The 25801-nt window shown below is 40.0% G+C and overlaps 1 protein-coding gene across 3 annotated transcripts in view; it reads right to left on the bottom strand.

Moving 5' to 3' along the window:
* Positions 1 to 25801, bottom strand: part of cdk17 (cyclin dependent kinase 17) — an 85067-nt gene that overhangs the window by 2052 nt on the left and 57214 nt on the right. For all 3 annotated transcript variants that reach the window (XM_006633301.3, XM_015352292.2, XM_015352293.2), the window contains 13 exons: positions 21306 to 21439; positions 11007 to 11132; positions 10332 to 10388; positions 9639 to 9753; positions 8861 to 8955; positions 7117 to 7179; positions 5926 to 6049; positions 5256 to 5376; positions 4453 to 4550; positions 3805 to 3910; positions 2820 to 2862; positions 1989 to 2079; positions 895 to 972 (listed from right to left, as the gene is read on the bottom strand). In XM_006633301.3, coding sequence (XP_006633364.1) covers positions 895 to 972; positions 1989 to 2079; positions 2820 to 2862; positions 3805 to 3910; positions 4453 to 4550; positions 5256 to 5376; positions 5926 to 6049; positions 7117 to 7179; positions 8861 to 8955; positions 9639 to 9753; positions 10332 to 10388; positions 11007 to 11132; positions 21306 to 21439 — 1251 coding nt within the window. The remainder of the gene's footprint in view (positions 1 to 894; positions 973 to 1988; positions 2080 to 2819; positions 2863 to 3804; positions 3911 to 4452; positions 4551 to 5255; positions 5377 to 5925; positions 6050 to 7116; positions 7180 to 8860; positions 8956 to 9638; positions 9754 to 10331; positions 10389 to 11006; positions 11133 to 21305; positions 21440 to 25801) is intronic.

The following is a 25801-nucleotide window of genomic DNA, read 5'->3' on the forward strand; positions in this document are numbered from 1 at the left end:
GATTTTTTTGTTTCATAATAAATGGATATGAACAGAGACGCAGATCTGCAGTTGGTGCACCTGAGTGACTAGTTAAGTCTCATGTAGTAAGAGGGAAACTTCCTTAATGAACTTGATTGAAAGTGTACTGCTGGCACTGTGGTCCAGCATACCTGGTGAGAGGCTACACTCTGCAGTGGTAAGGATGCCCTCTAGTGGTGAGACCAGCTCAGAGGCACCATTTTCACACTGGTACAGCCAGAACCCTGCCCAGCTGGCCCAGCTCACCCAGCACAGCTCGGCCAGATTGTCAGAATTCAGCTGACTGAATGTCCCACATGTTGTAGATTGCAAATCCAACATAATTTCACCAAATGTGAAAAGAAGAAAATTTGACACCGCTTAACATTCTTAAGTGCTTAATGTGGCTCCAAGTAAAACAATAACCTGTATCAGAATGCTAGAAAAAGGTCTTTAATATGTTAATTAAATGTGTTCAGCAGTTAAGTGTTAAATACCCAGGGATCAGCTTGTGACAGTGCTGAGTGAATGAATGGATGGAGTTCAGTTTGCATAGAGAATCCCAATTTGAAGAAATTGACTCCTTTTAGAGAGGAGGAGCTTGTGGAATGCTTCTGGAGCATCCCCATCCACAGGGCAATGTCCTTATACTCTACTGCTTACAGCTGGAAAATAATGAGTATTTTAAATTGGTTCATTATGATCTAAAATCCGCATCAGTAATCCAAATTGTTGTCAGCTCCTGCCAAGTATGAGAACTGCAAATCTAACCTTGTTAAACTGCTCTGAAGTTACACAAACCAGAACACTGTGGTGTACTATAGATTAGTGTGCTACACTGTCACCACAGTTTCGCCGCTCAGGTAGAGGAAGACCACCATTTAGCATTGTTACCTGTTTCTGGGTAAGATGAACTTCGAAAGCCTGGGTCTTTTTGCAGCTGAACCTCTTTCAGAGAGAATATTGACACACCTGTTGGGGGAGAAACGGGATGTAAATACAGTCTAAATCGAAATGCCAAACTAGGACAGAATCACTGTAGGTCTCCCTGGAAAGGATTTCCTAAATCAATTAAATTCTAGCATGGCCTCCAATCTTTTGTAACCTTTATTCCATTTTTTCCAGATGCAGAATCTTTTCCAGAATCAGTTGAATCAGCTAGGGCTTTAGGCTTGTCCACACTAGGTACTGAAAATTATCAGCTGTTTTCAAAATGGTGAAAAAGTGTTAAATAGGATCAGCATCAAAAACTAATACTGTACTTGAGAACCACACTCCAAGGGTAATCTTAAGTCTGGTTCTCAAGAGTATTGCATCAGTGTGGTTTGTAAATGCACATGGAATTTTTTATTTTTCAATATCCCAAAAATTACACTTGAACTCACAGCTACAGCAAAGACTCCAAATAGACACCTGGAGAAAATCACTGTGAACAGCAAATACTCCAGTCTGCAATTAGGAGATCAGTCTTTGATTGCATTCGTAGTTGAAATGTGGGCAGATGCCTAAAACCCCAGGCATTTATTGCTGTCAAGAGTGAATAAATGGATCAAGCAGATTTCACAAATGCAGGATGATCTTCCATTTGAAATGGATCCTTTCAGAATCTCTAATCAGAATCCAAAGAGTATTGTGGGTTACATTCTTACTAAATGCCAAGTCTGAAATATTACACCAAGCCACACTAAATGTGGTGCTTCACTTAGAGCTGTATCCCTTAGAAACTCTTAAGTACAGCTCTTGAGAATCGGTTATTCATTATGTGCTGTGCTAAATTATGTTGACATAATGACTACAATTTGAGTAGAACCTTGTCTGGCCAAGAGCCAGTAGGCACCTGCTTAGTACTGTGATATGATCAATGGGGAAAATACTTTTCATAACCACAAAGTACTTCTTAATAGATTATAAATATTAAGCCTGTAACTAAGCTATATTGTTCTAATGTTCCAATGGATTCCCAACACAGCATATGGATGAAAACCCACTCTCAGGTAGTGCGTGTATCCTAGTTCCAAGGCTTTTGAAGTAGGTCTGTTTCATAGACTCATCGGCAGAAATCCTCTTCTTGGATTCATACTGCAATGATAGAAATTTTACAATTACAAACAAAAAAAAAACTTCAGGTGTTTTAAAAACACAACAACATAAATGGGGACATTTTGTTTTAATTAAAGCCAATTATTTCAACCCTATCTTTCTTGTTATGGATTACATACAACATCTTTCATTTTTGTGTATTTTTCCAACTGAACTAAATATCACTGCACATCATGAGAAATTCCAAATACCTGATATTGAAAAATGAATAGCTTGCCCCCTGATGGTGTTTTTTATTTTTTAAGTAATCCTGTCTATTCTTGTTCTAAAATGTAAAGGCTTTGAAACACATAGGTTAGGATACGGTTTGTCAACACCCCGGCTTCTAACAATAAACAGATGGGTGTGATCATTGGACCAATTATTGATTATAGCTACTAACTTCCAAACAGAACCGATGGGCAAAATGTCCTCCCACTTATGTGACAGGGTAACCTTACATTCAAAACAAAAATGTAATTGAAAACAGTAAGAATGTTTTAAAAGCCAAAAAGAATCTACGAAAGTTGTCACATACTTTTAATACGTAATCTCAACTATATCTGATTTAAATTACGTGACAGACAGTAACAAACAAGAACATAAACAAAAGACAGGCTGACTTCAAACAAGGACAGTATCTGGCCCTCCTTGAGTTCATGCACCAAAATGAATACTGAAGTACCAAACATAAAGGGTGTGTCCAACGGGACTACATCAGAGCTAAAACAGAGACTTACTTGTAAAAACATTAACAACAGGTCAATTCCTTCAGAGTCCAGCCTACAGGGGGAAAGAATAAGGAAGCGTATTTAAACAATATCATGTCAGGTTTCTCATTATGTAGTTAAAAGCAAAGGCTCTGAGGCTCACTTATTTTAAAGCCTATCAAAATATACAATTTAAAATTCAGCTTACTTAGATACTTGTGTATACAGAATGTATATACTGTATATAAACTGCCCAGTATTATGGAAAAAATTATGACCTAAGATCCTAACTTCCTCTCTTTTGCGATAGGCGGGAAATGTTGCTTCTGAGCTGCTGTAGCCTTGATTTCTAATTTTAGAGGGAAACATTCTTGCTTCAACAACACCTGTTCATCAGGAAAACAGAGATACCAACACATAACCTTCACTCCTCGAGCAGAAAAATAAAACTTTTGAGTTTATCAACTTCCTGTGCTGTTAAGAACAAGGTGAAAAAACCCTGCATTTTATCAGACTTTGTTTTTGTTATTAATGAGACTAATAGTTAATCTATGTGTCTACCACCATTTTAATTCAATAATAATTGAAAATTCTTTCAAGTATGAAACATTCAATGCCAATGATTTTACAACATGACACAGACCCAGGGAAAGAAAGGTATAGAGAATCCAGGTCCCAGTTGCTTTTCGTTTTAGATGACTAAAAAGAGTCACCTAAGCTAAAAAAAACAATGCTTTTTTTAGATACTCTCTAGTGACTGTAGGCTATATTCGTACATCTTATGTTAGCATTCAACTATTTTTATGAGACTCCTCCCAGCTCAGTTTATAGATTCCAAAAAATAACAGGTTTTAACTATTGACAAGAAAAAAAGTTGTACAGTACTAACCATCTTTTATACGTGTATAACAACTGTGCTGTAAACAGCTTTCATTCGTATTTCTGATCTGGTGAGTGGTGTTTCATGTAAAAAGTGAACACTCAGAGAGTATCATACATTTCTCAAGAACTCTACCTTGGGGCATGGTTGATCAAAGGCTGTGGTTTGTATTTGGGAAAGTTGTAAGATTTGAATTCTTCGATGGATGATATCCCTGGCCAGTTTTCTTCTGAAGGAGTGCCTGTGGCAAAAAGAGAATTCAAACAATGGCAGTGTTCAGACTAAGGCTTCCAGTTACGTTCGTGGAAACAGTTTTTGTAGACTAGAAAAATAAAAATGACATGAACCAAGAACACTCCTATCATATCAGTTCCCCTTTATGTAATAAATGACACATGATCAAAATATAACATTCTCCCCTCAAAGCTTTTTATAATAAGGCTGAATAAACACTGATCACACAACCACTTTCACTGAATAGCACCGATTACAGAAAGGAAAGCCCTTGAACAGGATGTTATGTGATTACAGTTAAGACAACGTGTTACAGCAGAGTGTCTGAAATGAAGTAATATTAAAGATGATCCAAGCCACCTGACTTATTTTAAAGGGCACTGTGTCAGCACTGCATACATGCGGTGACTCAAAAGGGAATTCTTGAGTTGCACAGTAATAGACTTCAGCAAGCATCTGCCTTTTTTCAGGTGGTACAACATTAACAGTGTTTACTGACAACAAGCACATTCTCTTCATGTAGCTCTTCTGTTTGTTTGAAATATTTACCTAGGAGTCTAAAAATTAAGTGCAGTTCATCTTCTACTGTTGAGCCAGGAAACAAGGGCCGGCCAGCCGCCATTTCATAAAAGATGCAGCCCACACCCCTGAAAAGTCAGACAGAAATGCTCATTAGCATAACAATTATTCAACTCTCTTAGACGAAGATTTATTAGGCATTTTAGGACAAATTTAAGAATGCAATTTCACCGCTTGTAGCAGCTGTGGTGACAGACAGCATAATTTCCAAAACCCTTCAGTTAAACTGGTTTATTTTGAGGTCATATTCCTGGTCAGCCCCCTTCCAGATCTGTCATTCAGACGTTTAACAAATGGAAAAGAGCGATAAGGTGCATCTACTTGGGTTTTTCCTCTGGTGACCTGTTCCCATCCTGAAGATTATCCAGAAGCTACTGTCAGTCTTATCAAAGTTACAGTTTTCAGCTTTCTGCAGTTAAACCAAGAAATACCTTACACTATTAGAATGATTACACTTCTAACACAGAAAAGAAATAGGGCTCATAGAGAGCACAGGGAAAATTGGGCTCCATATTTATTAATAACTTGCCTCCATTTACAAATGGAGTCAAAGTAGAAATTAAAAAATAAACACGATGTAACTTGTAAAAGGTAGTTCATATAAAACTAAAAACAGATCTGGAACGTTAATTTTCGTTGTCATGAACCAGTAACGAAAAGTCCATTTCAACTCATTCTTTAAACCCCTATGAGCGCTGACAACACAGCTGCTATTAGATACCCAGGTGAGACTGACAGGATTTGCTAACAAATGTGCAGCAAAAGATTCTCACCACATGTCAATCTGTGTAGAGTACTCTGAGGATCCCAGAAGGACATCCGGGGGCCGGTACCATAGCGTTACCACCTCATTGGAGTAGGTCTTTGTAGGGACAGACTTGGCTCTTGCTAATCCTGTGCGAGAGAATCAGAACAGCACATCATACCACACGCCTGGTAGCTTCAGTGATATCTCACTGTGCTGTCTAGGAGCAAAGACAAACCGAACTCATTTTTCTTCGCTAAACGGGGAAAAAAAAACAGTAACTCCATAAACAATGTTACACAGCATCTATCCATTCAGATTGTAGCCAAATTGACTAATTCAATTATCCCCCAGCAAGCAACAGGTGCCAGGCAGGATACACCCTGGATGGAACGCTAACCCATCACAGGGCGCACACACAGACACGTACTCACACCAGGGCCAGTTTTCCCAGAAAACTGGTGACCTACAATCCCACCATGTCTTTGGGCTGTGGGCGGAAACTGGAACTCGTGGAAGTAACCCGCACAAACATGGGGAGAAGTACAATCTCAATGCAGATAGCTCCCCAGGTCTGGAATTGAACCCAGGGTGTCGGCGCTGCGAGGCAGGAATGTTAACTACTGTGCCATCATGCTGCCCTTGTTGTGCAGCACTTCCTTTCTAATTACAGGCATGAAGGTACAGCAGGTACTTACCAAAATCTGCCAGCTTTAGCTCTCCTCGCTCATTAATGAGCAGATTCTGCGGCTTCAGGTCCCGATGCAAGACTTTCCGCCGATGGCAGTAGGCCAAGCCCCGCAAAATTTGAAATAAAAAGATCTTTAAAAACAAAAAGAAGGAAAATAAAGACTGTTTTATCAACATTCAAACTATTCAAATCAACTTGCTTGCCAACTGTAACAATCTAAATCGTTACTATAGATCATGAAGAGGAACAGGCCTAAAATAAATCTCAGCAGCACACCACTGCTTACAGCTGTCCATCTCGATATTAGGCACTTTAGGATAACTGTTTCCGGTTCATTAACCACCCATGGACTTCTAATTTGAGGATTAACCTTTTATATGTACGCAGTCAGTAGAGTACTCTATTCCTCCTGAGTTGCTCTTAATTTCTCCTTTAAACCATGTTTTCCTAGGCATGGATTTATGGAATTCTTTTAAGTCTGTAACTTTGTTTTTGAAGTACATTTATCCTTCTTCTACAGATTCAAAATCTATCTGGTCCCAGTTTACTACCACATTCATAGCATGATTTTCTAAATGTCGAAATGGTAAAAGCTGCTTTAAAGTATACTCAAACTTTAGAGGTACACTGACTGTTACGCTACATGGATCTGACGTGACATACAGGGCTTAAAACACTTGTACTATTGAAGAAAAAAGGTTATTTACTTTGGTTTTCAGTCTCAAAATGTACTTTGAGGTTCAGGAACGGACACTGTTCACTAAACAATGTTCACAACAGACTACACAAAAAAGCCAGTGAATGAGGGCGCAATTAAACTTCTTCAAAACCAAACAAAAAGCTTATTTATGGTGAAAGAAAAGGAGGTAGCTCACAATGAAATAGAAATGAAAACCCTTACTAGAGGCTACTAAAGCTGTTCTTGTGCAACACAGGAGAGGCGATGAAATTCATTTATGTTTCCTTTCAAATCAAAAGGCAGCCCACTGCACTTCATATAAGCAACAGACAGTTAAAATGGCTAAGGCTTGCAGGGCACAGCTCCTGTCCCCAAGGGCTGGGGCATGTCTCACAGGTCTTCAGCTGTTGGGGCCTGGCAACTGAAAGAGACATGGAGAACTGGACACCAGCCCTCAAGGACAGGAGTTGTGTACCTATGTCATTGGCCTTGGCTTCACATTTTCTGTACAGCACTAACCTTCACATTGTGCATACTCATGATGTTCCCACAGTCATCCATGTACTGTTTCAGATCCTTGTCCTGTACAAAAAATTATGAAAAAATTTCAATAAAAAGGCCCTTCGGGCAAAGTGTTGGACATTCCTGTACAAATTAATTAGTAGAGAGGGAAGTAGACATATTGTGTTCTTCTTGTACTATGTAATCAACACACATCAGAATGAACAAAACAAGGTTTGGTATTTAATGTAACTGACTTCTTAAACTATAATCAGTATAACTTAGTTTTTACAGGAAAAAAAGCATTGCTAAACTACATGCTGATATTGTGATATCTGATGTACTGTGCGTGAGGGACTTATTCTTTAGGCTGTTTATTAATGCTTAATGGTTAACAACTCTAGTAGTAAACACAGGTCATGATGAAACATAACCCATGATGAAAACACAAGATAAAACACTTCCTATTTGTATCAGTTTAGTTTAGCACTTTCACTAAAAGTGAGAAGAAACACTGACAACTCCATCTCGTCACTTTATTCTTCAGTCACTCCATGGAGAAAAGTCAAAATTTAATCCAGCTATAATACTTATACGGAATATGACTAATAACTGCTACTTTACCCTTCAGCTACTGTCAAAGAACTTCACTCTATTGAGGGTAACTCAATCAGCTTCATGCTGGTCGAACAGACATACTGTAGATGCCTGTAGCAACAGTCCCAGCACTACACAATACACAATCATATAACAGTGAGTACCTTATGAGGAGAGTTACTATACTGTACATCCAATGTTACCCAAGCTTTTGATCTTCAATCTGTTTCATATAAATACTGTGTAACAAAAGAAACATCATCCCTATTTTGACATGTAGTTCTTTACTAAAATAAATGGATGTTGGATATTGTTTCAGAGCTTTTGCCAACATTATAATTAACTGATCGTTCATGACTGATCACAACACTGACTTTGACAGCTGCATTTGAGAACATGTGGCTTAAAAACAGGTGACGAGTTGATTTACCATGTAGAATGTCAAGCCTAGTTAAATTAAAGAAAATCAAAGTAGGCACTTTTTCATTTAAAAAATATGCACTATTTAATCAAAAGAACAATACTTTAATGCCAATGACATACTATATGTTGAAGCAACCCCTCAGGTAGACTTGACAGCAGTGTAACTAAGTCCTTGTTAGTGACGAATTAAGAACTTGGACCTGTATGAGAGAGTATGATGCAGATGTGCAGAACAATATGCTGAATTACAACAGGTTATTGACTTTAAAGTGTTGCTCAAGTTGTCGTTAATTAAAAATACATGGGTTAAAACATGCTTAAGCAACTGAAAATAAGAATTCACTGCGTGCCTCGGTCTGAGTAAAAATCTTCACTCTCAAACAGCTGTAGCCTTTTCCACTACATTTTACAGCACTGAACAACCACCAGTTGACCTTCACATGTACTCCAAAGAAACAAAAGAGTTATGACAATGTATAAGCAGTTTGAAATGATGCTGAAGTACATTAATTAATGGGTTTGTACTCATCTCTATTTGCACAAAAAGCATAGAAACATAGAAAAATAAACAATGTTTTGGCTATGGAGTATTTTTTAGTTGCGTCAAGAAAGTTCCACAGTCACAACACTGGATTTTTTCTTTTCTTTCTAGTTTTCAGTGTGGAATTACTGTAGTTTCACGAGGGGTGATGAAAATCTGACAGTGTTTCTTTCATTCACAGCAGAGTCCAGAAATACTTACCAGGTATTCAAACACTAGTGTGAGCGATTTATCCGTGTGAACAATGTCATGCAACGTCACAATATTTGCGTGCTTCAGATCCTTCAATAAAGACACTGCAAGAAATAAAAAAAAAGTCAAATAAAACTAAATGAAATCTTATTTTATATTGGATAAACTGATCAGTTAGAAATCTAGCTACTAGCATCCAATTGAACTACATGGGCCAAATGACCTCCTGTCATTTGTGAAATTCCTTATTTTCTGAGGCACCTGGAAGTGTACCTCAGTACCTGGAAGGGAGACTTCCTGGGAAAGCTAATGTTGCTGCTGGAAAAGGTATTAGTGGGGCCAGAGGGGAGGCTCACCCTGCGGTCTGTGTGGGTCCTAATGACCCAGTACAGTGACGGGAACACTATACTGTAAAAAGGTGCTGTCACTTGGATGAGACATAAAACTGAGGTCCTGACTCTCTGTGATCCCAGAAAAGAATTTCTAGAAAAGAGTAGGGAAGTTACCCCGGAATTTACCAATCATGGCCTCATAATAATCCCCATCTATGAATTGGCCTCATTACTCTGCTCTCCTCCCCACTGATAGTTGATGTGTTGTGAGTGTACTGGAGCACTATGGCTGCCGTCGCATCAGTGGTGAAGGGGAGTCCCCATTACCTGTAAAGCACTTTGAGTGAGGTGTCCAGAAAAGGGCTATATAAGTGCAGGGATTAATTGATTATTGAAGTGAATAAGACTGAAAACGAATAGAGACTACATCACTACAGCAGGTACGAAGGACTGACCTTCTCGGATGGCCGTGCAGGGGGCTCCCTCTTCGTGCTCCAGCCTGATCTCCTTCAGCGCTACCAGGTTATCGGTCAGCTTGCTCCTGCCCTTGTAAACCGTTGCATATGTTCCCTACGGAGTGCACGAGTCAGCGCAGAGGAGAAACAAAGCAACATAGGCACTTTAATCATGGAAAGCTGGGACTACATACGGGGGAGTCTGATTAATCCCCTGTAAGCAGGGCAGGTGGACCTGCAGTTAAGATGCCCATTTCCAAAAGAAAAAACATTTTAAAATGAAATCAAAAACAGCTGTAGCATTGAAACAAGAAAACACAGAATTATGCATGTCTGCACTTATAAGCTTTAATATAGAGCTATTTGACAGTTTGTAAGGTGTACAATCTAAGCTTTAACAAAATGCCTCTCTCAGTTACCTGTAAATGGGTTTACATATACCTACATTCTACTTCTAGCTTCATATCATAAACAAAATGAAATGGAAAGACCTGAATCTGTTTAAAAAATAGGCAGCTTTATAGATACTGCAGAATTGTGAGTAAGAAAGGTCAAGCCATACACAAAACAGCTTCAGTTAATGGAAACACATGTAATTAGTCAGATGTACAGAGAGATAAAGATGAAAGCCTTGGGCCACACTCAGCATTCGTCACATCTGCCGGCTGTAAGCTCAGAAGACCCCCTACTGACCTCTCCAAGCTTGTCCAACTTGATGTACGTCTCCAGCTTCCCAAATCCAATTTCAGACTAAAACACAGAGTGGCAAATATTATTAGCAGGATTATTTAATGTTTTCATGCTAGACAGGCCACATTTTTAAAAGGAACTATACTACACACAAACTCTTATCACAATGTTACATGTGTTTTAATTTGTTTACCCTCCCCCCGATGTCTAGCTGTAAGTTAATTTTACACTGGCCATTTATCACGTCTCTGACAGAGTGGAAAGAGACAAAGATGAACTGCATTATTCGGCAGAGGGCATTGTTCACTTTCCAGACAAAACAACATGGCACGCGCCCAAGAGGAGGGATACCGAGAATGACAGCAAAAACGGATGATAAAAGAGAAACCCACAACCCAAATTTAAGAACTTCAGAGACAAAAACTAAAGCTCTACTTCCATGGTCTTCCATGGAAAAAACTATAATGTAAAAAAAAAAGAAACAAAAATGACTAAAGCCTTGAAAGGGATTTTGTGCTTCAGTTAAGAAAAAAATGTGCGAACTCCACAAGAAAGGCAAAGTGCTCACGAATGCCTGGTTGTTCTGCCTCTGGAATTAATGCAGGTAAAAACAAGGCCCGAATGCAAACTGCAGCCAGACAGGCCGGTTCCCGGGGCAACATGACAACTCTGACTTACAAGCGAAGCCCTGCGAGAACGCCGGCTCATGGGCTGGTCGAACGGAGGGCTGTTCATCTGTAGCTTCTCCAGATAGCCATCAGGTATCCTGATGTCTGCAGGCAGGGACAGCCGCTTGTTCAAGTCCTGGCATAACAAAAGCAGATTTCAGGGCAATGCTTGCTGAGAAACAAGAGAACTCAATATCAACAAGGTGCTTTTTACAAGGCATTAGGGAATGCCCACTATTGTTATGCTTTAAGCAATGCATAAACTGTTACAGATAACTAAAGATTTTTTATTACAGATTTTTGCTTTATAAATCAGTTCGGATCACTTCATAAGTATCCTGTACATTGCAAACAGCACAGAAATATGGTGTCATATATGGACACAGACTCTACATTGACGTTTTAAAACATCAATTGATATAACTGTTAGTTCAGTTAAAAAAGTGCTAATTTAAAAAAACTATGCTAGTTAAAAATACCATCAATTAAATTTCAATTTGCTAGGATCAAAAAGTCAAAAGCCTTTAGCCAAGAACAAAAAGTCTATGATCTGAAACAGGAGAGCTGGAGCAATGTTTTGAGAACGGAGGAGCAGTTCAGTAATAAGCAGGTTCCCAAGTCAACACTGAAGTCGCTTTGAGACATTCCAGTATTGCAGGACAGTGTCTAGGTGGCAAAAAAGAGCAGCCTCCTCCTTCTCTGTGGTTCTGTAATGATGATTCATGGTTTAAGTATAACACATCATAACCAGCTTGTAGCTTGATTGCGCTGATCTCAGCAGGTAAGCACGGCAGGGCCTGGTCAGTGCTGGGATGGGAAAACCAGTTTGCTGCTATAAATGATGGCAATGGACCAGCGGAGGCGCTCTTCTGTCTGGATCTAAACCAATAACCTAGTAAGATGATAGGAGACCCTCTGCTGTAGGTGATGCTGTCCTTTGGATGTGGCACTAGATGGGTCAAATAGCTTCCTCTCACTTGTAACTGCTCTTACAAGACTGCTGAACACAGATCTCGCCTATCTGTGAACGTTGAAGATCCCATGGCACTCTTCGGAAGAGAAGGAGTGTTAACACTTGAGGTTCCTTAATTTGGCCTGCTCAGAATTCCCACTTAATTTAATTGGTAAAACAATTTCTCACGTCTCCATCAGATCTACAGTGCTGCATTTTTTTGTTTCATTTCTGTGGGAGTATAGCTATGCAAGTGGTTTCCATAGAGAATAGGTTTCCTTCTTAGAAACCAGTCAGATAAGTTACATAACTCAGAGGTTACATAATTCAGAGGTCTTCTTTTGTGCTGCAAGTAAACTGTAGGTGCTAAATCTCAAGGCATCATATGAATCCATGACTACACACATTAAGCCATTCAGCTTTCCCATTCAGGGGGAAGACATTCTCGTTCTGAAGATTAAACCTTTTTCTTTTTACCAAGCCAAACAGTCTTGTCGAGCTGACTTTTGATATTTTACACTATTCACAGACCCAATAAACCACACAGTCTTTTTTCAGTTTCATCATTTGTTCCCCATTAAAGAGACAGTCAAGACAACCAGACTCTTTTTTGCATGAAAAGGAAATCCGTAACTCCTAATACTAATGGTATCTGGCCATGCAGTTTAAAATAAACTGCATATACAGACATACTGTACAGAGCAGTTGTAAGGTGCTCAGTCAGTTTGAAAAAGAAACAGAATATACAACAAACCTAGGAAGAAAGGAAGTTGAGGTATACACACAATTATATTGCAGTGGTTTTGTTTCACATGTGCAGTGCAGAACTAACCAGAACAAACCTGCTATCACAGCCTGGTGTGTCATCTGTTTCCTGTGTACAACAGAGACCTGAACGAAGCAGACTTCCCCTGCTGCAGAGAGTTCCTTCGCAGAAATACCACTGACAGATTGAACATTTAGTGCTCTTGCATGGTTACCACAGCAATGCATGCTAATAAGTGCACGCTTGAGTTTACAGGAGGCCTGTCTGTACTTATACAACCCTGCACTGAGAGAGCGGGGCCAGCTTTTCAGCCAGAATCTACCTATATTTACTGTGTAAATGCATAATAGTTTTAAGATGTATCCTAACCATAGTGACATTAATGGCCACCTCTGTGATCTGGCCCAATAACCAGTTGGCCAATATTTTATAATGTATGGCCTTAAGCATATACAACTACAATGCCTAGAGGGCTGCACTCAATAGCTCATGAATCCAAGGCTGAAATGTTAAATAGTATATTCTAAACATAGAATTGCACTACTGTTAAACCCCTACTTCACATTTAAGAGTTATATTCCGGTATAATGCTATGAAACCCAGTGGAATATGCACGTACACAATCCAATAATAAGAGTGAAGTGTTGAGAATGCTTATGTTTGTCAACACTTATATCTGATTTTCATATTCTATATAACATGGCCTGGTGCCATGGCAGGTAGAGCTCAAAGTTTTGGTCCTGGGTTCAATGCTGGGGTGGGCCACCTTCTGCATGGAGTCTGCATGTTCCCAAAGTCTACAAGGATTTTCTTTGGATGCTCCCATTTTCTCCACCCTAACGACATGCTGGCTAGGCTCACTGGACTCATCCAGCAGCTTCTCCTTCCTCTTCAGGTGTTGCTGCTTTAAAGAGGCTTAGAAAACCTGCAGGCAGACCAGACACACAGGAGCAAGACAGGACTGTTCTGCTCTGAGCTGTCCACGTGCTTGTGTGTGTCTGGAGTTGGACTGGCGTCCCACAAAGTGGTCAGCCCAGACTGGAGCCGTATGCTAGTGGGACAGACTTCTGGTTGCCATGAGCAAGGATATCTAAGAGCCTTTCTGATCATGAATAGATAGGCAAGTGGACAGAAGAATAAATAGCACAAGGGTTTGCAGAAAATTGTCAACGGATCTGGCTAACCAAATTACATCACCTGACATCTTGACAGTGCTGATGTGTGGTATAAAAAGTCTCATTTTTTAAAGCCTGTTTCCAGATCACCTTGTGCAGTTTTTCTTTTTCAAGAATATATACAGTAACTACACACTATTAGCTACTTAAGAAAATGATCTGCAGACAAATCTTATAAAGGAATACTCATACCTAGCAAAGCCTTTTTATACAGATTCTGAGAGAGGCAATTACTTCTCCAACCGCGAGAGTTAATTTGAATGTGCAGATAATCCTCAACATCCCTCATCAAGCTGATCCAGGATTCTGGTGCCTTACTGAGAGAATCACAGCTGACTGCTGGTCTGGCCGGTTCAGCCTGAATCAGCTCTTCAAAATGTCTCCCTAGCTCTGCATAAGCCTGTGCTGCTCCTGTTTAATAGCTGCTCCATGTCAGCACTGTGTGCCGTGTGCCGAAATACATCAGAGAGAGCGGACAAGGGAAACCATTCTCCAGTCTTCTTGTTCGTTGCACAAGACACACCGGCAGAGTGCTAAGATTTATGTACTGCTGCGCATGGTTCAGGATTGGTAAACACAGCTCTAATGTAAGCTAAGGGAGACATCTCTTCAGTGACAGTAGTGTAGTAACAGCGTTTAAAATAAAAACATTCAGAAGGTGGGCTTGAAATAGCTGTACATGCTTGCTTGTACCGGCAGCTTTTTTCTCACTGTGCTGCATTTTGTTTAATTTCTGTGGGAGTACAACTGTGCAATCGGTTTCCATAGAGAAGAGATTTCCTCCTTAGAAGCCAGATAGATTAGTTACATAACACCGCAGAACTCCGAGGTTTTCTTTTGTGCTGCAAGTAAACAGTAGGTGCTAAATCTCAAGGCATCATATTAATCCACGACTACACATATTAAGCCATTCAGCTTCCCCAATTAGGGGGAAGATATTCTCGTTCTCAAGATTAACGTCACAGAGCCACGGGCATCAAAAGCCTTCCTTCTGATCTTGGAGGTTCGCCTCTCTCAGTGCTCTGGAAACTTCTCGGTAATACAGTGTTCTGCCTTCTCACCTGCTCAGCACAAGCTTTGTGCACGAAACCCCCCCACTCCCTCAGGACGTCCAATCTACTGTTAGCACCGTACATACCCACAGATTAACATGTTTTCCACCTTTCACCAATGAAATAATGCCTCACACAAATCAAAGACCAGTACACAAACTGACAGAAGACAGTATCTCAGGACTGGACTCACACCCACTGGTCTAAACTAAGGGTCCTCCAGCCCTGGTTCTGGACAGCTCCAATCCAGCTACTCTTATATTTCTCCTGAAACGAAACGTTTGGTACAGAAATTAAACATTTGGAAGTGAATGATCAATTAAGCAAGTCATGTGTTCAATTAAGAGAACTCTGGTCCTGGAGAGCTGACAGGTAATCACATTTTTGCTCCTCAGTTCTCAATTTGTTTTTAACTATACAAATCAACTGGTAAATTGATCACACTATAGTTCAACTGTTCCAGGTGTTCAGAAATTGGTGATTTAGTGGTTACCTGTGAAACCTGCTGAATGAGATTCTTCAGGGCGGGAGAACCCTGATCAAAACCTTGCAGCACTACTACAGCTCCTTCTATCGCTTTCCAAGGGTAACATACAAATAGTGGACAAAAACGAGAAACACCAATGTGAAGTCACTTAATAGGATGCTGGGCCACCACAGCTGGTATAGCCTGTACATGGCATGGAATAACATCAGGAATTCTGCAGGATGGATGCAGCACCATTTTCCAACAAGAACATCATTCACTCACACCTGGCTGATGGAGGTGGAAAATACCATCTCAGGCATTCTTCCAGATTATCTCACAAATGCTCGACTTGGTTCAGATACATTATATGTGAACAGCATCAGTGTCATCCAGAGCAAACCAACAGGCGGCCACAGGGACTCTGTGGATAAAGGCGCTGTTTCCTGGAAGATAGAAAAGCTGCAACATGGGGTGTAGATGATCAATCAGTCCTCAGTATCATTATTACCCATGAATATTGACCTTGTCTTCTAAGAGAATGCCAGGAAAATGTACTTCACAGTACTACTGTATCGTGCTTTGCCAGGTATGATGATTATCCACTGCTATACAACTACGGTATCCTGATCTCTGGAGGTTTTCGGTGTTTCTAATGAATCTGGCTGCTTGTGCCCCAGGCCAAACTTTACAGTCAATTGATCTGTGTCAGCTCACTTGTTTTGCTTGCACCTACACAGATATTATGACCTTGAAGTATACGTTTCTGCCCACTGCATTCCCGATGATCTCCTTCCATCAGATTTCCATGCTGACATCATCTTGGACACCACTGCTCTTGAAACATCAAGTTGATGCTTCAGCATGTTGAGCTGTCCTGGTTGCTGGAGCTCCTACTAAATACATCTCAAATCGACCCTCTTTTAAACTTACTGAGGTCTCTTTTACAGCCACGCCAGCCATAATTATAGGCAACCAGTCCTGTCCAGCAGTTTATACAAGACTGAGCACACTGGGATGATATTTGCTTAACATGCGTCTCGGCTGTGTGGAATCCCTTGCTTTTAAATATACTTGTGAGAAACGAGGTGTCCTTCATTTAGCCAGGTAATGTACTCTACTTTAATCTGTACCTGACAACCTCATAATAATCCTACCCAATATCCTGACAATACCTACCTATTAATCCTATTGATGCCACACTAGGCTTAAAGGAATCAGTATTAATATACAATGTGTATTAAAGTGATAAACGTGCAGTTTATAATTCATATAACAATGCGAAGCAGTCGTTTCTCTTGGAACAAGGCTTTCTACACAAACTTAAATATTAAGTTACAGTCAGATATTATTCATAGTAAAATAAACTTAGCTGCATATCTTTTTGTTCTGATGTACATTAAATTATCTCAGTCATAGTGTGGTATTGGCTATCCTGTTTAAAACTGATTTCTGTACTTTGGGCTTTAAGAATTGTATCTTCAGAAAAAAAGGTCATATAGTATTTGAGTCTTATTTTATATTAAGATTTAACATTGAAAGGCTTTCAGGGAGTTTTGCAAAATAAGGGAATTTCCCCACACGCCTTCTTTCATCTCCCCAAATGCCCATAACCTGAAGTAACAGTATCGGAGTTCACGTGAAAGGCCACAAGGGGGCAATAGATGTTCAGCCAGAACCTGGGCCCAAATGCATTTCACTGATAAATTTTATAACAGTGAATCTTTAATGGTTGGTCAATCAATTTATCGAAATACCTAATTGTACAAATGGCTAAATATATATGTTTTCTGTCCTAACGGGCTATCAAAACCCAGATCCAAACACTTATCACACAAACTGTCACAGCCAACTTCCATTTCAGGGATTTTACAATAATCAACGACAGCCTGTATACTGACAGAATTCAATCTTTCAAAGTGTTTAACCTTTTGCAGTTTTTAACAATCTGCTCTCAGAACATACTCAGAACTTAATTTTTTAACTTTGCAAAAAAAATCTCACCTAATATATTTGAAATGTCTTAGTGCAAGCTTTGGTTTAGATCCTTAGATCCAGTCCGCTCATATTTTAAGCAGATGTTAAATTCAGACTACATTATAAAAAATTAATCTTTACAGGCTGCTGAAGCAGTCTTAAGTAAAATCAGTCTGTTTCATATGCTCAATCACAACTTAAATAACTAAACATTTAAGTACATAAACGTTACACAAAAACTAAAAACAGTATGTCCCTTTCCCTGCTCCAGTACATGACTGTGCTACACTGTCTGATTACACTGATTTGTCCAAATGCTAATTTTTCTTTGGCAGGAAGCAGTGGTGCTATAAAATTAGAATGTGCCATTCATACGAAACATCAAATGCTTTGCCAAGGACCAGCCATCTCTAAGATGGATAAGGCAAAGAGCCCAAACTTACTCCCCCAGAAATCAGGATTAAGAAGGCTGTTCAATGAATTCTTCAATTTTTGGGTTGCAAAGAGGACACGGCTATCTAGGCAAGCGCGAGGAAGCTGAACTTGTAACTACAATCCCTCTGAATCACAACGATTACATCATGGGAATCCAGCTTTGTCATCTGCGTTAAGAACGTCTTAAGGCTCTCCGTGTTCATCTGGGAGATTTCAGTTCTATAACATCTCACAGGTTTTTCTTTCAAGAAACGATCCTTCTTTCTGTATTTTTTTGTATGGGAAAAATATATCTTCTCTTTCACGTGTAGGTCTAGTTCTGAATGCAGATCTAACAAAAACACCCTGCTGCTTGAAAACATTTGGATTCTTACCCCAAATGTGTGGAAGGATTCCGAGTGACTTGGACAAGACCAGCATCACATCTTGAACAATGATGCAACCAGACGCGCTGGCTCTCAGCATCTTTACGTACACATCCCGAGCTGTGTAGCAGAGCAAATAACTGCCGACCTTTCTGGGAAAATGGAAATTAGTCAACTAATGTGGTGAATTTATTTTCAATGAAAGAGCTTTGGCTTAAGGCATCTTTCCTATAATGGCTTATGAGATGATGGACATTTAACAACTATTTTGTATATAAAGCAGAGCAGACAACAAAAGCCCTTTTAACAGGCTTCCCAGTGGCATGTGTAGTACAGCTTATCTTCCAAGCCGCTTCGTTCAGGGAGAGCTGTACCATACATGTGACGGGCAGGCTCCATGCAGCTTAAGAGTGCAGCCCAGTCCCGTGCAGGAAAGTAAGAGTGGCCACTGTCAACAACACACGTGAGATGTCCGTGGTGCGGAGGCACCAAAGCTTTTATTGGAAATGCGAGAAAGGGCCTGCAAATGCAAAACAGTTTTAAAAAGCTGTGAGGTTAATATGCAGTTATTTTGCTCACCCAACTCAAAAAAAAAAATCTAAACCCTTGAGCTCACCGATTGACATGTTCTTATACAGTAGACGAGAACTATATTGCACTTATATGATGTATCTGCTCCTGAGGAGCTGTTCTAGTCCTGTTAAGACTATTAACCTTGTAGGAGGAACAAAGGACTGTTTCTGGCATTTAAGGTGCTCCAAACCACTACACGAAGACACTCTGTCTAGAGGACTCTGAATCACTGATTTCCTTTAAAAACCTCCCAAACCGGTGTGACTCGGTCTTGATACCAGTAATCCTGCTTTGCAAAATCGTAAATTGAAGCCTTGCTCTTTGAGAAGGGCAATGTACATACTGTATATGAATAGAATTTTACTCTGCTGTCTAGGTCTCAACAGTGGACGTGTGACTTTATTTTAAGAATTTTAATATTTCTCACAAAGAAGAAAAAGGGTTTTTAAAGCAATTGATTTATAACAGGCTACAACTAAAGCAAAGGTAGATCTAGCACAATTGCACAGAGCATACGGGCAATGAAATTCTGTACATAAGCTCTGAATACACAATCCATCCTGTTCAGGCATCCTGGGCTCCATACAAGACAACCACCAAATACCTTTGGGACAGCTGTCACATAACTAAGCACACAGACTATCAGATATCATTTATTGGTGGAAGGGATATTTGTCATACCTCCTAGGGCAACTGTGTGTTATCCTATCATCCATGTAGTCTCCTGTCACTTAAGATGTTCAATCGTATTGTTTGGGGTCTAAGGCATGCTCAAACGTTTGCTTATTGTTCCTGATGATCTCAGTACTGTTGCCTTAAGCAAATTAGAATAACGATTACATCTTTATTAAAATGAAAACAACTGAAATGAAGGGAATGCTTGTTTAGAGTCTGCAAGGACATGTTGGAGTTTGTTGAATGTCCTGCCCACGCAGACAGGTGCAGACACCCTTTCAGTGGCAAGCAGAGCCCCAGCTGTTTCTAACACTGTCGGGACATAGTTATCATTCTCACTGTTAATTAGGAGACCTGGGGTGTTATCTGCATGGAGTTTGCATGGTCCCCCTGCATTTGCACAAGATGCTCCGGTTTCCTCCCAGAGACAAAACGCATGCTGGGAGATTATTTGGCTTCTGGGAAAATTGACCCTGCTATCAGTGTGTGTGCCCTGCGATGGACTGGCATCCCGTCCAGGGTGTATCCTGCCTTGTGCCCCATGCTTGCCAGAATAGGCTCTGGCTCTCCTGCATCTCCGAAGTGGATAATTAGAAATCAGAAAATAAATGGAATGGAATTAGGAAACATATTAAATGTAATGCAGATGAATGTAATGAGCCAAGCACAGAAAAACTGGAGCAATAACAGGTTTGTTCATCAGCCACAAGCCCTTGCGCTAAATAAATCAGTCACGATAACATGTTCACGCTTCCTCAAGTACTCCAAGGAAAGCCTCCCAAAACTGTCTGCTTTTTTCAACTTTGCTGAAATAATTCTGAATTTAAAAAAAAGTCTGAATTATTGACTGAACAGTCATTCTAACAGCTAATCAGCTGGGTCCCCAGTCTGGCCATGGAGAACTAGTGTGCCTGCAGATTTTAATAATAAAAATTAAAAACTTATTTAGCACTTTTCTGGACACTCCACTCAAAGCGCTTTAAAGGTAATGGGGACTCCCCTCCACCCTATATTCACATTTTCTAACTTTTTTTTTCTAATTGAATACAAAACGAAGTCTGAGAAGCATCCTGCCACTTTATTCCATTGGAAACACTGTGTAGAAAATGTATGCTATGAGTAGAACTCCAGCAGTAGTTTAGTCCCTGTTCTCCTTAAAAATCATCTGCATACAAAAAGGACACATCAACCAAATACTACTTGCATCTAAATGACATGTAAAGAAGGGCTCTGCTTGAATTTGACATCCGTCATGCAAGTGAGCCTCAGCCAATACTACAGTACTACTGGCTAGATAAGAACATCGGGCACAAAAAACAAACAAGATTCCTAAAGGGCAGGAACTAAGTCTTAGGGCAACTCAGTAAAGATCTACCATACAGCAAAGTACTGCAACTTTTAAAAGAAATGCTTCTTTCTCTTGTTCAATCCAGAGTTCTTACAGACCTCTTAATGGCCTCCAATGTGGGAGTGAGGGACACAGGCTATGCTCATCGCAAGATTTGGTCATTTCTGAGAACATGTTCATGAATTATATAGTAAGAAACCTGCTGACTTGATGTAAGTGATTGCTGTTAGCTCATCTCTTGTGCAGATCGAGAAGTGAAGTAACTCTATATGCAGTATTGGCAGGGGCTTAATGCACGGCTCTTGATGCTTCCACAGCGCAAGACAGAGGGCCTCTTGAAAAACAAGATTTCTGCCTTTAATTGTGATTTCCGTTGCATTTATATTAAACACATTACCTGCCCTAAAGACCAGCCATGACTGCCAACAATGTGATTGCATCTAACTGCATGTAAGATGCTTAAATAGAATACCTAATGAAGTTAGGGAGGTGGTGAGGTGGTCCAGCCTGTGAAGAGGAACTCACCTCCATGGAGATGCGCCGGTGCACTCTGTTCCTCAAACACACGCCCGTAGGAGACTGGACCTCATCAGAGGAGGTCCCAGATGCCTGGTCACTCTCTCCATCAGAACCAATTTTCAGGTTCTCATGCACTATGTCTAAACAGAAGCAAGGGATAAAGGAACAGTTAATTCCTGGAAAAACAACGTGCAGGTGCACGCAATAAGGCCTTTACATTTCTCACATTTTAGACAATAAACAATAAACATTTCAATGTTGATGAGAAGTAGGCATTCTGACTTATTCTGACTCTCATTTCGAAATATATTTTATCCAAGAAAACACCAGCTGAATTTTAAAAATATTAAGGTAGGGAACTTCGAACGGCTGTGACTGAAATTCGACGTTTTCAGGATTCTATGTGACAAAGGATAACCTTTAGCGTGGCTCCTGCAAATACTGCTGCCACTGTGCTACCTGACAGCTAGATTCTTACAATGAGGCAGACAGTCTGGCGCTTCTTTGTAACAATAAATATTCAAGGTGCACATGAAGAATTTAAGCATCCAATTATACAGAGAAATGTTACAGCCACCCCTGTTAATGAGGTAGGAAAAGTAAATTTAAGTCTGAAAACAAAGTGAAATGCCAGTAAAAGCCACCTTCAGGGAACCCTCATTTAAAGACAGAAATTCACTGTTAAATGAATTATTTCTAGGAGTTATTGGATGATGTGAACGAATTGCTGGCACGTTACATCAGTAACATAACTGTTGCCCTGCAGTCTGGTATGTTTAAACAACAGCACTTGTGATCCCCCTCATTGAGCTGGAAACAGAAAGGCCATTTTCTTTGTGAAAGAAAGCATTCATACTGCACTTAAAGGAGTGAATATCCCACCCATTACAAGCTAAATCTAATCACTGACCACTCTTTGCAGGCCTTTTTAAAATTAAAATTAAATCACCACAACCGAGAATGTCTAAAAACACTGCAGAAACCAAACAAAAACGGTTAAATCGCTTTGTGTGAACTCCGCAAGTCGCTAACTTTGATTTATTGCAATTAGTTTTGCCAGACTTGGACAGGACACAAGCTCCAAGTTTGAATGCTTGGCTGGCAGATTTCTTCTCTGAATTCAGTGAGGTCAGACTGAAGAGTAAGCTCCTCTGTATGTCACGTTCTACATCCCCAGAATGCCTTCCACCTCAGGAACATCAATTTAACAAAGCACAAAAAGGTAACCCGAATGAGTAAAGGTCCTTGTATGAACCTTCAGAGGTTTCTTCAGAACGCACTACAAGTTGGCTTGTTAAACATTTCATTTGGCTACCCACTCACTCACTTCCAAGACCGTCCGATATTATATAACGTTACGCTGATCACAGACAAACAGAGATTAGAGATTGACTGTACTGGCCTGGTACACCTACACACGCTCAGCTGCACCAAAGCCAAAAAATCCCACAACACTGAAAGCTAAAAACGTGGAGCAGTGCAGAGATTGCAGGTCATTCGCTGCACAGCAATGCAAACCCCCAAAATGAGTGATACAATGTTGATGCAGAAAGGAAAATGGAACATTGTAACCCCTGTACTGCAAGTCGCTCAAACAAATATATTTTAAATGAGAAAGACACAAAGGCTCATGGAAATCTGTACCAAAGCAAGGTGGCTCCATTTGAATAAACAAAGAAGTCTATGGCGACTCCTTTCTACTGTTCTCCAGCTTCAGTGGCATGCAGGCTAAGCTTGGAGTGCAGGCAAGTAAGCACACACCTTGGCAATATTCATTCCAATTAAAATCTGCTTTAGCCACAAAGTCACATTATCTTTAGATGTGGACTGTCCAGCTTCCTGCTGACCCTTCTTTTGCTCAGATTTCCCAAACACCCAGAGTCTTCATTTGTAACACTGGGTGAGAATTAGCTAACTAGTCTGAGCAAATATTAAACAATTCAACTGGATCACAGCTCAGAACGACAATCCTCCTGTTAGCGTTTGTTTTTTCCTGAGCTGACATGCACTTCTCTTCAGCTCCGCCAGCAGTGTGACTCCGCCATCATCCGGACCTCATTAAATTCAGGTCAGAAAAATAAAGGTCCATTTTGTGGAAGCTGTTTGGTCGACAAACCGGCGAAGCACAGGAACATAATATAGATATTTCAACTAATTACTGTAATTACTGTAACGGGAAAGGGATATGGTTTCAACCAGATTTGAGCAGCCTTACCTGAAGTGATACATTTCAGGAAATACTGAAGTGTCTATGAAAACTACTAATGCTTTTCATCAAAATAAAAGAACAATCTGTCCTCAATATCATTCTACGGGTTCATATTCTTTTGGAACAAATAAAAAGAATTTTCAAGCATTTCAATGACATTGGAATAAATGTTCACCACAGTTCGTTTTTATACTTAAACAAAGCATAAACACCCACAATAATCATGTTTTAGAAATGCTCAACTTTCTTAATGCCTTGTATATGAGTGAGCACTGCAAATTAGTCAACGTAGTGGGAAAAGCTTCTAAATGAACTGTTTTCTCAGCCTATTCATCTGCTGACTACCGGTGCTGATGGAGAATTGGACTATATGTACAGCACACGATACGAATGTTAAACACAGCATGAAGGCTAGATCTTATGATTTTGAGAGACATGACCTTTTCATTAAATTCTACAGATCTTTTTTTACATGAACCACAAGAAAGTTGCTATTTTGACACACAATGTTAGTGCGCAGTAAAAGAGAACAATGCAACATAACTTTTCACATTGCTGGATTAGGGGGAGACTGTTATACAGCCATGAGGCTGTTCTGCTTAAATTCATATATACCCTTCGCTACATATAATTAAAGCATCCTTACCACCTCTGAGCCTCATCTAGCAGACTAGGAAGGAGACCTTTAAGGAAAACCAGGTGACTGCTACTAGTATCATTGGTAGACCAGTAGGTGGCGCTCATCTATGTGAACTTATACAGACTTTCCACATCAAAGGTCCTATATGGTGACAGTGGACACTGAACTGTAGGACATGTCACCTTTCGGATTAGGTGTTACACCAAGGTCCTCATTACTAGGCGGTAATTCAAGATCCTCTGGTAATGTTAAGAAGAGCAGGAGTCTTGAATAAAAGGATAAATTCCATTCTGGGCTTGTATGATCTGGCCTCCAACTGGTGAAGCAGCTTCTCACTTCTCCACATGCCCTGCTGTGCAGTGGCGCTCCTTGTGCACAATGGCTGTCGCGAGTTACCCCACAAGGGGGCTGCTCTTCAGTAGAGGGTGAAAGGGGTCTCTTCCTGTATGTAGGATTTTGGCACCCTTCAGGACAAAAATGTCATTCATTTATTCAAATATAATTAATCAATTTACATGTTTTCAATTTGCAGATGCTTTCATCCCAAGAACTCACAAGTGCATCCAGTCTAGATGCAAAGGGATCAAATAACAGCAGCAGTAACAGTGAGTAATAACATGTTACATCATGCCTGTTACTTAAGCTTACTAATATTACAATAATGTATATTATAAATAACTAGCATAGGCTTTATTAAATCCAAAGAGACCTTGCAGACTCGAAGAACTAAGCAACGAGACGTATGCTCAGGCTTGGCATTGTTTAAAAACTGGTGACCTCTTCCCCCCTTATCATGCTCAGATGAGTTTTTAGGAAGTTTGTTTTCTTTAATTATTCTCAATTGCCTTATAACCTGTCCTGGAGTTTTGGCTTAGGTACTATGTATTATAAAACATCCATTTTCAATCCCTTCACACAAAGCTGACTGTAATGGATAATCTAAAGACTAAACCTCAAATCACATAAATGCATGAAAAAACCTCAGATGTTGCTATTCAAGTACTATAACCAATATGATTTTCCTGCCCCTCACTTCCTATGACTATAGTCCTGCTAAAGTTAAAATCACTTCACATTGTCGTGCTTTTACAAGTTTTAATTAAACCAATTTCCATGACGCACTCGAAATGGGAAATCACTATTTCCAAATCCCATAAATTGCATAAGGATTTCCACGACTGCACCAAAACCCTAATGAATGGAATGGATCTATTGCTTGTTCTGTTATTGACTGATGACAGATTACTACCTGAACTATTTCCACATTCATTCAATAACACCTTAATGAACAAGTGGATAGCATCTCCCCCCATTCTGGACTGTTCTTCAATCGTCAAGTACAGAATCCATTTTCAGTGTGATCAGTACACACTCTATGCATAGAAACAGATATTTCATCATGTATAGACTACTGTCCAGTGAAAAACGGGAATCACTCAGATGTTGTTTGTTTTATAATTCGGAACTTTTGATGTGAATTCAAGCTGCTATAAAAGACTTCAAGCTCTCCAATATTCAAGACAGGACTTCAAGGAAGAATGCAGCAGACACTAATATATTTATATCTGTCCTGACTGCAGTTCTGTATGTTGTCAAAGACCACAGTAGCAGATCTGAGACTCACCCAATGGTCCAAGAGAGGCAGGGTCAAAA

The sequence above is a fragment of the Lepisosteus oculatus genome, chromosome 7 (genome assembly GCF_040954835.1).
Source record: "Lepisosteus oculatus isolate fLepOcu1 chromosome 7, fLepOcu1.hap2, whole genome shotgun sequence".
In the NCBI taxonomy this organism is placed as follows: domain Eukaryota; kingdom Metazoa; phylum Chordata; class Actinopteri; order Semionotiformes; family Lepisosteidae; genus Lepisosteus; species Lepisosteus oculatus.